Below are 12,421 nucleotides of genomic sequence, written 5' to 3'. Positions count from 1 at the left end.
TGGGATTTTGACGACAGGTCCCGGGTCATCGTTTTTTTTTTTTTTTTTCATACTTTCCTATCATGGTTAAAAGGCAAAAGATATTCTTTAAACTGATGGCAGATAAGCTCCATCCACAAAAAAATTGAATCAGCCTTTTTTTAAGCCACTTCATCAAAACCTCTCAAAATGAGGGTGGGGGAACGGATTCCGACAGCTGTTTTTTTGCCGTCGGATTCTGTTCCCCCCCTCTCATTTTTCTTAGCAGTGAGGTTCAAATACTCAACAAACTTTTGTTTTGCACGTGCCCCTTTGGCCTAGTGGTCTAAGCACTGACATTTAACGCTTTTGGGATTTTGACGACCAGAGTTCAAGTCCCGGGTCATCGTTTTTTTTTTTTTTTTTTTTTTTTTTTGGGGGATTTTGACGACAGGTCCCGGGTCATCGCTTTTTTTTTTTTTTTTTTTTTTCATACTTTCCTATCATGGTTAAAAGGCAAAAGATATTCTTTAATCTGATGGCAGATAAGCTCCATCCACAAATAAATTGAATCAGCCTTTTTTTAAGCCACTTCATCAAAACCTCTCAAAATGAGGGTGGGGAACGGATTCCGACAGCTGTTTTTTTGCCGTCGGATTCTGTTCCCCCCCCTCTCATTTTTCTTAGCAGTGAGGTTCAAATACACAACAAACTTTTGTTTTGCATCTGTCCCCTATAGCCTGGTGGTCTAAGCACTGACATTTAACAATTTTGGGATTTTTGAGACCAGAGTTCAAGTCTCGGGTCATCGTTTTTTTTCTGTTTTTTTTTCATACTTTTGGGATTTTGACGACAGGTCCCGGGTCATCGTTTTTTTTTTTTTTTTCATACTTTCCTATCATGGTTAAAAGGCAAAAGATATTCTTTAAACTGATGGCAGTTAAGCTCAAAAAAATTGATCAGCCTTTTTTTAAGCCACTTCATCAAAACCTCTCAAAATGAGGGTGGGGGAACGGATTCCGACAGCTGTTTTTTTGCCGTCGGATTCTGTTCCCCCCCTCTCATTTTTCTTAGCAGTGAGGTTCAAATACTCAACAAACTTTGGTTTTGCACTTGTCAATAATAGCCTCAGCCAAAAATGCTGCTGCACTGCTAGACACTGGATGCTATTTAGTTATGTAATATGTCAAATGTTTGTAAAGTCAGATAGCCTACACCCATGATATGCTCAAGCCTTACCTGATTGAATTATGTTTTTATATATTTTTTATTTTCAGCTGCTGCCACATTCTTTTTATGCCTGCAGTCATGAAAATTAAAATTAGGTTGAATAACTGTTCTTCCAGTTTCACCTGATATTATAACAGTTACTCTAAAATAGTTATGAATTACTACTTACAAATTACATCTTCAACAGTGTAATTAGATTAATGTAATAATTACTATCTTTAGAAAGTATTGGTCTACTTATTATTAATTACTAAGTCCCATATCAACCTCAACCACTTGAACAATACAATGAGGAGAGACAAGAAACTGCACTTTTAATGCTTTCAAGATGAACAATATACAATTGCATGAACTATTCTTGAATTGACCAAAGTGTGTAGAGGGAGAAGGTTACATTCAAAATATACCTTTTAAAAATGTATGTTAAATCTACTGTTCTTTTATACAGAATTGTTCTATAGTCTATGCAGTAGCCTATTTAATGTAATTACATCATATTTTATTTTAAATTACAGAAGAATTAAGATTAATCCCTTTAATTAAATTACAATATTTAGATTACATGGTAATTAATTACACCCAACACTGTATAACAGTAATTCCTCTTTGTGTCTGGCGCTGTTGCCATGGTGACTCATAATATCTGTGCTCCATTGATAATGGCTTTTTATACTCGATAGTGTGTGTGTGTGTGTGTGTGTGTGTGTGTGTGTGTGTGTGTGTGTGTGTGTGTGTGTGTGTGTGTGTGTGTGTGTGTGTGTGTGTGTGTGTGTGTGTGTGTGTGTGTGTGTGTGTGTGTGTGTGTGTGTGTGTGTGTGTGTGTGTGTGTGTGTGTGTGTGTGTGTGTGTGTGTGTGTGTGTGTGTGTGTGTGTAAGCAGGGTTGGAACTAAACTCTTTAGGGCTGTGGCCCTCCAGGAACTGAGTTAGCGCATCTGGTATGACCAAATATTAAATCAGTATTTTTCAGTTTTTCACCAATAGATGGCAGCTTCGCCAGCAGCGCAACTAAAGCCTTGACTAAAGCCTAAACGAAAAGTTACGATAAATATATGACTGACATATTATAATAAATACAAAATCATTCTTAAATGTATGATAATTTTGATACAGGATTGGGAAACCAATGGCTTGAAAGCATGCAATAAACAAAATGAGGCATTTTTTTGGAATTAAGTAATTTTAAGAATTAAATTCCGTTTTAATTAAGTTGATATGACTAAAGAAACGCACTCTTGTGTGAATCACGCTCAATAAATTGATTACAAAATATAAAGGCTAAATAAATGCCAAGAGTAATCCTACTCTGATAAAAATCCACCTGGAAGGGAAACCAAATACACAAATAGCAAGACATTGAACAATAGAAAATACCATTAACAATTAAGTTGCTTTCAACAGGTCAAAAGTTTGCCTTCAAACGATTAAATATGCATGAAAAGGTCATTAATATTGACGTACTGCTTGTAACCAAGTGAATGACGTCATTGTGACCACCACCTAGCGGCCGTTACTGGAAGCTCTGCATGCAGAACTCGGCACTGAAGATGGCGGAGGGGGAATTAAACGTCGACAGTCTCATTTCTCGTCTTCTTGAAGGTAAGATTTGTGAAAGTAACTGTATTTTAACGTTTACACAAACATACTCGGTAATTATGTATGTATCATAATCTGTTTTTCTGTTGTTGAATAGGGAATTGTGTGCGTAAAGAGAGCTTAGCTTCGCGTCTCTGCGCCCTGTTTACAAACACGGCTGTGGCCCCTGGGTTTGGTCAAGCCTTTTTTTTTTTACCAGTGCTGGGAGTTTTAGATTAGATCTAACCTTGCCTTTATCTACCGAAGCAGGAACGAGACGTGAGGGCCTCCAGTTTATACATCAGTTGTTCAAAAAAACCGAGTAAATGAGAGAGAGGGCAGGACGATGCAGTGTCCGCTGCGTCGTTGACTTCAGGCGAATGTAGCCTAACCGACGTAATTCTGATTCTCCATTCGACTCAACTCACCCTATATTTAGTAGTAGCCTTTACAACCATGTACTTCTCCTAACCTACTCTTTATTAATGTTATAAATGTGTTTTCTAAAACCCTTAACGTACACTGTTTTATAGTAATATTACACTGAATTGTATTCATAATGGTAATGTTACATTGCATGTAACGTTAACGTTACTATGTAACTTACGTCGTTACGCTATTCTCTTTGTAACATCACTGTTTTTTCTCTCAATAACGTTAAATTCTGTTCTTATTTTTATATTGCATTATCCTCAGAGGACTACAATGAATCCTCTTCATAATCAGACAATAAATATGCTCTACAATAACATTGGACTTGTATTATTATTTTAATAACGTTACACTGCATTCACTTTGTAACGTGTTACAGTGTAACAAGAACGTTACGAGGAGAATACAAAATAATTTTATTAAGAAAATGCAGTGTAACGTTATTAACAGAAATGACAGAATACAAGTGCAATGTTATGCTATGAAGATTATATTTATTGTTTAATAATGAAGAGGATTTATTGTAGTCCTCTGAGGAAATAACTGAATCCTCTTCATAACAAAACATTATTCTTTTCAAGGTTACACCTGCTCATTCAGGTGAGACAAACTGGAATGAAGTGAAACATTACTAATAGTATACCGTATACTATTAGTAATGTTTCACTTCATTCCAGCTTGTCTCATCTGAATGAGCAGGTGGAGAAGTGCCCCACCAAAATATATAAACTGAATCAATAATAAATATTGCATTATGCAACAAATATTTTTTCTGTTTTTCTAGACTATTTTAAGTTGTTAAAGGGTTAGTTCACCCAAAAATGAAACTGTTCATTTACTCACGCTCATGTCATTTCAAACCCATAAGATTTTTGTTCATCTTCGGAACACAAATTAAGATATTTTTAATGAAATATCTGAGTGATTTCTGTCCCTTTATTGTCAGCTACACAACTAAAACCTAGATGCTTCAAAAAGTTCATCAAGAGATCGTAAATCTAGTCCATATGAATTGAGTGGTTTAGTCCACATTTTCTGACAAGACACGGTCGCTTTATACGTTAAACAGATTGAATTTAAGCTTTTATTCACATATACATTCATCAGTTTTACGATCTCTTCATAAACTTTTTGAGGCATCAAAGTGGTGCGTAGCTGACACAGGGACAGAATTCACTCAGATTTCATAAAGAATATCTAGTTTTGTGTTTCGATGATGAATAAAAGTCTTACTGGTTTGGAACAACATGAGGGTGAGTAATTGATGTCAGAATTTCCATTTTTGGGTAAACTATCCCTTTAAGTGAGCAGGATATTTAAATTTAACGTGCCAACTAGCCTCTCCTATGGAGGATCCCTTTACTACTTTACCAAAATTTGCGTATCTACCCCGTAGTGATAAAATAAATTTCTGTATCAAATTTATAGGCAGGACAAGTAGTTTGTTTAGGCTTGGTTTGTAGGGGATTACAAACATGCGCACATATATTCAAACGCACATAATAACTATAGAATTAATTCTTGATGCGCACATGAGCGCCATCAGCTTTTCTCACAGGTTCGCGTTTAAAGTCTGTTTAGAGAGAACGGGCCCCTAATTTAATAACAAATTATCCTTTCGACGGAAGTGAATCAATCAAAAGTAACTTTAGCTGGAAAATAACAATTTTCAAGAACCGCTATAAAGCCAAAACAATCTGTTACTTTAAATTTTACGTTTATCTCTGAAAAGCAGCTTTGAAGCAATCTACATTGTTAATAGCGCTATATAAATGAAGATGACTTGACTAAGTAATTACTTCACGACCACTAAAAAATATGTACTATAATCTATTTAGTATGAATGTGTGTAGTATTGTAATCTGGACGTGCTAAATTCGCCATGGTGTCATTATCATGTGACCTACCAGCATCAGTTACTTACATCGCTTCCCTGCCATTCACAAATCCTCTCCTGTGGCCTCATGGGATAGTAAAGTGTCCATTTTATGCACACTTCAGAATCTCGCTGGTAGTAGTAGGTCATCCTGGTACTTTTTGCCTACTCTTTTATGAGTACTGTGAATTCGGACATACTACTTTGTCACATACAGTTTTTTGCCCACTATATGGTAGGGAAGTATGCGATTTCAGATGCAGCCAACGTGTGTGCTGTGCGTACTTAGAGCAGTACAAGTCCATCATTAGAGCATCACCATCAGGCTAAATAAGGACACTAAGACCTCTGCCTCAAGTGTTTATACATGTGGTTTAGCAATTAGAAAATAAAGCTTACAAACTGTTTCTCCTAAACTAGCGCTATGACCTAGAATTTGCCCTACCTACAGTCAGGAGCCGCTACTGCTGCATTCCCTTTATTACTTTGTATTCTTCTTAGTTTCATTGAATACTCATCATAATGGTAATGAACACTATATTCTCTCCATTACATTACACTGTATTCTCTTAGGAATGTTACACTGTATCTTCTCTTAATAACACATTAACTTTACTGTGTAACTTAAATATAAAGATGAACTTTTTTTCTCTGTATGAAGTGAATAAGTTGTAAATGGAATGCTAAAGATTTGTTCTCTGTTACATTATATCATCTTACGAATCTTAAAATACATTCCTTTCATAATGTTACACTGTATTATTATCAGAACATTACATTGAATCAATTTATCATTCTTCAAAATATTTTATTAGCAATCTTCTGAAATCTGGTTTATGGCTGCTTTGTTTGCTCGGTAATTGTTTCTCTACTGTAGAGTAGACTGGATTGTAGGCTTTAGTGTGTGCCATGGCTTTTACTTTTCTGCCTTTCTAGATGCTGGAATTATTTATTATCCTGTATAGTAGATATTAGTAGAAAGACCAATGTTTCTGTCTCAGGGGAATTCGGTTAGGATCTACCATGGGGTATTTCTGTCCATCTCAGTGTCTTTTGTTGCTACACAAACTTCTGCTGTTCAGTTACTTTTGATAAAGGAAAGCGCCATGGATTATTGCACCACCCTGATAACCGATATGGCTCGTGCCCGTCCATCTGTCCCAACAGCCTCCTGCTGACCCTCACTCAGCAATGCCATCTGTGATTCTCTGTGACCCTAATGTCCGACTTCTCAGTTCCTCACACTTCGTATCACAAACATATCTCTGTATGTTTCTCTCATGTTCCATCTGTGTCTCTCTCGATCACACTCCTCGATCTGTGAAGATCAAGCTGTCTGCTGACATACCCACGGTGGTCGGAGAGGACCGTCTAATGGCTGCCCATCAGGACTTGGATAATCTTGTGAATTGCTGTAGTGGGAAAGTGAATCAGTTTAGTTTGTCTGTGTCATCGTTCTTGTGTATTGTTATGTAATATGACGACGCTAACATGATGAACAAGGAATTAGTTTTAAAATTCCTCACAAATAGTCGATTGCCACTTTGAACAAGTTTTTTCTAGCCAGCTGATAATCTAGCTCAGACTGGTCTGGACTGTGGCTTGTCAAACTCACACACATGCACACAATCAGACTTTCCTTATGTTTAGTCATGCTGCAATAACAGGGACATTTCATCAGCTCATAGACTTTTACACACTTCAATCTGTACAAATGTTATCATGCTTGCAATCTCATATGCTCTGCACTTTATACACGCACAGTAGTTGGGGTTACAGCATTCTTTTCAAACAGTCTCCAACATTTCTGGTCTGTGTGGGATATTGTGAGGGTGGACGGCCTGAACACTAAAATGGTTAGTGCTATTATATAACCATAATCATGGCTTTAAGAAAAGTGCACACTTTTTCCTTCTCTGTGACATATACGGTCTTTGAGCTATTGTACTTTTTCTCCCCATACACACTTTTCTAATCTGTCATTCTCCCCGCCTCAGAGTGAATTATAGCTAGTAAGTTCTCACTTATAGTTTCTCTCCATCAAATAAAGTTCTTGGACAAACCGCTCTGCAAAATGGTTGTGTAACAGTAAGACAGTCTCGACTGTCAAGGCGGAAACATTCCTGCTGAATTCCAGAAACTCAAGATTCCCACTCACATACCGTAAACGGCAACATTCACTGAAATTATGTGAGCAGGACATGACATAATTTTTTTTTTATGTATTATGTACACTACTGTTTCGCATGTTCGGTAAGATTTTTAAATTGTTTTTGAAAGTTTATTTTGCTCACTAGGGCTGCATTTATCTAATCAATTGTACAGTAAATATTTGCCACCATTAGACTTTGATTGTGTAAAGGCATCAGGTGTCATTGTCAGCTTGCACAGCCGGGCTGTATCCTAAATCGCCTAGCCTATACCCTCATTCACTGTTCCCTACATTGGTCCACTAATATAGTTCACTTGAGGGAGTGAATGAAAACGAGTGAGTAAATTTGAACACGAAGTGTGCCGGAAGGGCTGCTGCTTTTGAATCGTTTGTGCTTGCTGTTTAATAATTATTTGACGTATCAAACTGGCAGCTCCAGTAGAAAAATACAAATATTTTTCTTGAACTCTGTCATGGAAACTATGTATAAACCTTATTTAAATTTAAACAATTTAATAATCATTAAAAAAGGAATTTATACCTGTATGATATTACGCTGTAGCTACATTGGACAAAGCCGTTTGGAAAATGGTTGGATGGATGATTCAGCTGCGGGCGCCATCCTCTGGTCAGACTTGCGAATCTCACAATGGATTGAATGTGTGCACGCGATCAAGTTCACTATGGTTTGGACACCACTACAAATCGCTGTCCCTTCAAATAGACCCCTATTTAGGGGTATGGGGATGATTTCGAGCACAGCCCAATACTTTGCAGCCTGTTCTAGACCACTTAGACAGGAAAAGACCTGTCTGACAAATATGTGAAGTTAACAACCATGGTTTTTAAATGTTTATAGTGCTTATCTGAAATAGTTAAGCATACTACCATAAACCGGTGTGAATTTTTTTAATTTAAGTAAGTACTGATTTTTTCCCCTGTCATAACTCAAAACAAACCAAAATATATACCGGTAGTTCTTCTCATAGATATCTAGTTACGTCCCCTGAGCAAAACTCTGAATATCTTCCAAAAAGTTGGCAAATCCAGTGGCTAGTTCTTCCTCAGAAGCGCTCGTGCAGCACTTTATAAACATGCCTTTGTTTCTAAGCACTAAAAATCAGTTTTTTCACAAATCAGATGAATCAGTTTGCCAGATTGAGAGTGTCTATTTATGTGTGCAATATGCTTCAGTGAATGACTGTAGGGTATGTGGGCCAATTTGTGATGAGTGATTCGAAAATCACACGTTTGACCCAGTTATTGAGGCTGCAGGAAAGTTGTCACACTTAAGGATTAGCAAACGCTGTTAACCAATGTTGATGTCTACTGTTCCAGTGCGAGGATGTCGTCCAGGGAAGATCGTTCAGATGACAGAAGCAGAAGTTCGAGGACTCTGCATTAAATCTCGAGAGATCTTCCTCAGCCAGCCCATCCTGCTGGAGTTGGAGGCGCCACTTAAAATATGTGGTAGGTTAGATACTCTCCTTCTCCAGGGCGGAGAACATTTCTACTGGTTTAATTACATTCCTTCCCCTCTATCTCTCAAGGTTTTGAAAATGTGTGTGTAAGTAGAGCAGGATATAAATATGAATGTAATGAGGATAAGTTTGAGGTCATTTCTCTTCTCTCTGTGGCACACCTGAGACCCCTCTGTGTATGTGTCATTAACCTGAATTTTGGGTGAAAAGATCTTTAGACTTTTTCTTTTCTTTAAGCCTAATTGGACTAAATCCATGTAACTTTATTGATTTGTGATGTCAATCATATAAACTCTCTCTCTCTGTCTCTAGGTGACATCCATGGGCAGTACACAGATCTGTTGAGGTTGTTTGAATATGGCGGTTTTCCACCAGAGGCAAACTATCTCTTTCTGGGTGATTATGTGGACCGAGGGAAACAGTCTTTGGAGACTATCTGCCTCCTACTGGCCTATAAGATCAAATACCCAGAGAATTTCTTCCTCCTGAGGGGAAATCACGAGTGCGCCTCCATCAACCGTATCTATGGCTTCTACGATGAGTGTGAGCATCTGAGCACATGTATACATGCATATATAAACACATCAAATATTAACACACACCCACACCAGACAATCTGAAATCGTATTATTGATTTTCTCACCCATTGGACAAACTTTCAGGTCATGCATAATGCTGTATTGTTATGAATGTGTACATTTGTCTGTTGCAGGCAAGCGCAGGTTCAACATAAAACTCTGGAAGACGTTCACAGACTGCTTCAACTGCCTCCCAATCGCTGCCATCATAGATGAGAAGATTTTCTGTTGCCATGGAGGTGAGAATGTGTGAACAAATGATGGATAGTTCTATTGAAGTGACTCTTGGCCTGATAAAATAGGGCAACTGAGTCTGAGCATATTAATGCATGCTCTTTGTGACACTTTTTCTGTCTGACTTTTTGTCTCTTATCTGTCCGTCTTCTAGGTCTCTCTCCTGATCTGCAGTCAATGGAACAGATACGCCGGATTATGCGACCAACTGACGTCCCAGATACAGGTGTGTGTGTGTGTGTGTGTGTGTGTGTGTGTGCATGTGACATACAATATTATATATTTATATATATATATATATATGGTATTTTCGTTTAATTTATTTTTATTTCAGTTAGGTGCCAAGTCAAGATTTAGTTTAAGTTTTTCATCAGTATTTATATTTTATTTAAAATGTATTTTAATTAACAAAAATGTTTTTAATAGTTTTAGTTAATGATAATAACCCTGATCTGCCATCGGCCACCCTGCTCTATATGTTGGTACTTGCATTGGCCATTAAAAAACATTTTATTACATTTAATATTAGTTGAGCACTAATAAAAACATTATTTTTACAACCAACATATTTTGCAGATTAAATCAACTTTATTATAACTCAAGATAATGGAATGAAATATTATTAGATACATATTCTCTGTCTCTTGGTCTTGCAGGGTTGCTGTGTGATTTGCTGTGGTCGGACCCAGATAAGGATGTTCAAGGCTGGGGGGAGAACGATCGTGGCGTTTCATTCACTTTCGGTGCTGACGTAGTCAGCAAATTCCTGAACCGCCACGATCTGGACCTAATCTGCAGGGCACATCAGGTACCAATTCATTCCAACCAATCAGTATCCACTATTCACTATCCATGTGGTAACTTTGAATAAGTGTGGTTGAGGTGGGTTATGACTTCTATATGCAAGTTGTGATTTTAGTTAGTGCAATGAGTGTGTCATGTTTTGCAGGTTGTTGAAGATGGTTATGAGTTCTTTGCAAAGCGTCAGCTGGTCACTCTGTTCTCAGCGCCAAACTACTGCGGGGAGTTTGACAATGCCGGTGGAATGATGAGTGTGGATGAGTCACTCATGTGCTCTTTTCAGGTGTGTCACCATCCACACACACATTTTAAAAAACACAGTTTAGTATATTTTTTTAAGTCGTTTGGTATACGAGAACACAGGAAGTGTCCTCGTAAACCTTTGTTAAGTTGTAATATCCATGTCATTATACACATTTGTGTACTCAAACCATATATACAAGAACACACACACATGCATTGTGTGCACACAATGCACTCACACACACTCTTTTCTCTCTCAGATCCTGAAGCCGTCAGAAAAGAAGGCAAAGTATCAGTACGGTGGGGTCAACTCAGGGCGACCTGTGACCCCGCCCCGTACGGCCCAAGCCCCCAAGAAGAGGTGAGCGGCTTGCCACCCAGAACAACTCCCTCCATCCCCCCACCGTCAGCAAACTACCCCTATCTGGGGCAGCTTTACTTTCCCAAATCTCCTCTAAAATCTGTCTTCTCGCCCTGCCAAACCTCTTTCTCTTTTCTTAATATTTGTGTACAGACATTTTGCTGTGACCAGTCAAATTCTCTTTTCTTTTGCTCTGCTTGTTTGTTTATTGGTATTTTAATAACATAAAGAATAATAATAATACTGCTTTGGGAAGAAACTGCTCTACTAAGAACCCAGAGCAAAACACACTCATTCTCTTACGCAAAGATCTCAGTAGTGTCCTGATATATAAGCATTTTATTAAACTTTACTTCAGTACTCTTTGATTATTGAACATTAATGTTGATTCATAAAGAAAGAGTGACGATTGTAAGTATTGAAGGTTGTTGTGTATTTCGCTACACTGAAGTTTCAAGACCAGAGGCTTTCATACACACACTCACACTTAACTCTGTCAGGGTGCTTGATCACAGGTCAGCAGACACAATCCATGTCGATAAACTAGGTCAGCATGGACAAAGCTGGAAAAGGGATTTTAACTCGGATACCGTGACACGTACACATTTGCACAGCTGCATTTACAAATGGCATTGCATGTTCTGTTTTCTTAATACCTCTGGGATTTACAGCGAAACTCTAGACCTGTTTAACTTGCTGTTTTTATGTCTTATGATAGTAATAATTGAGGAGAAAAGCGTCACGGCATAACACTTTGCATGACCCATGTACACGTCAGTAATAACCTGCCTGAAGCAATGTGATCCACCAGCCATTTTTTCATTGGATAAAAAGACAGCTGACACAAATAGAGCCTCCAGGTGGAAGATATTGATTCAATATAACAGATTAGCACTTGTTTGAAGTTCCCTAACATCATTTAGAAGGTTAAAGCCGATTCTATTGGATTTGTTTAACAACTTATTACCTAAAATAGTAGCAAATGTGTGACTAAACAATGCCTTTATGTGAGGGTTGCATTTCCTCACGTTGATCTTCACCTGTCATAATTCATTCTTTTTTTAATGTTTTTATTTTTGTGTTGCTGTTTACTTCTTCTCCTTAATTTATTTTCAAATGTTTGGAAAGCTATCTAAGTGTTCTAAAAGCAGTTCATGAGTTTTGTATAAGTGGGCTTCAAACTTAATAAATGGAAGAAAACTATTTTTGCCGCTTCTGTGTTTGTGTCCCTTAGCAACCGTACAAATACCAGGCTAATTAAAGTGGTGCAGAGTGCAGACCATGGTTCTGGATGCTATTCAACTGATTTTATTCCAAGTGTTTCATTAAAATAAGCAGCTCTGTAACTCGCCAATGCTGAAAAATGTGGACAAGGACAATCTGTGGTCTGTTGTCATGGCTACTCTATCCCTGCAGGGTCAGGCTCTATTTCAATGCAGCCAAAAGCAGACAATGAGCTGAAATTGTTTTCAGTAGATTGAAGTAGCATCTGAAATTTCACA

At 37.7% G+C, this 12,421-nt stretch overlaps 1 protein-coding gene across 1 annotated transcript; it reads left to right on the top strand.

Annotated features, from left to right (window-relative positions):
• The first annotated feature begins 2,640 nt into the window (after positions 1-2,640).
• Positions 2,641-12,124, top strand: ppp1cb (protein phosphatase 1, catalytic subunit, beta isozyme). Its single transcript, XM_079633332.1, has 8 exons — positions 2,641-2,785; positions 8,560-8,691; positions 9,015-9,245; positions 9,415-9,519; positions 9,669-9,740; positions 10,171-10,322; positions 10,464-10,598; positions 10,819-12,124. Exons 1-8 carry the CDS (start codon positions 2,713-2,715, stop codon positions 10,921-10,923), a joined length of 1,005 nt encoding a protein of 334 aa, XP_079489458.1. The 5' UTR covers positions 2,641-2,712; the 3' UTR covers positions 10,924-12,124.
• Positions 12,125-12,421: the final 297 nt, after the last annotated feature.

Source organism: Phoxinus phoxinus (genome assembly GCF_949152265.1).
Source record: "Phoxinus phoxinus genome assembly, chromosome: 13".
In the NCBI taxonomy this organism is placed as follows: Eukaryota; Metazoa; Chordata; class Actinopteri; order Cypriniformes; family Leuciscidae; genus Phoxinus; species Phoxinus phoxinus.
Note: the sequence above shows the minus strand (reverse complement) of the source record. Positions and strands in the feature narration are given on the sequence as shown.

Bases quoted from the DNA above. Each gene is read 5' to 3' on its own strand.
- ppp1cb (XM_079633332.1), top strand. From the start codon at position 2,713: ATGCAGAACTCGGCACTGAAGATGGCGGAGGGGGAATTAAACGTCGAC. The intron at 9,741-10,170 runs GTGTGTGTGTGT...TTGGTCTTGCAG, and splicing joins AACTGACGTCCCAGATACAG to GGTTGCTGTGTGATTTGCTG. The intron at 10,323-10,463 runs GTACCAATTCAT...CATGTTTTGCAG, and splicing joins TAATCTGCAGGGCACATCAG to GTTGTTGAAGATGGTTATGA.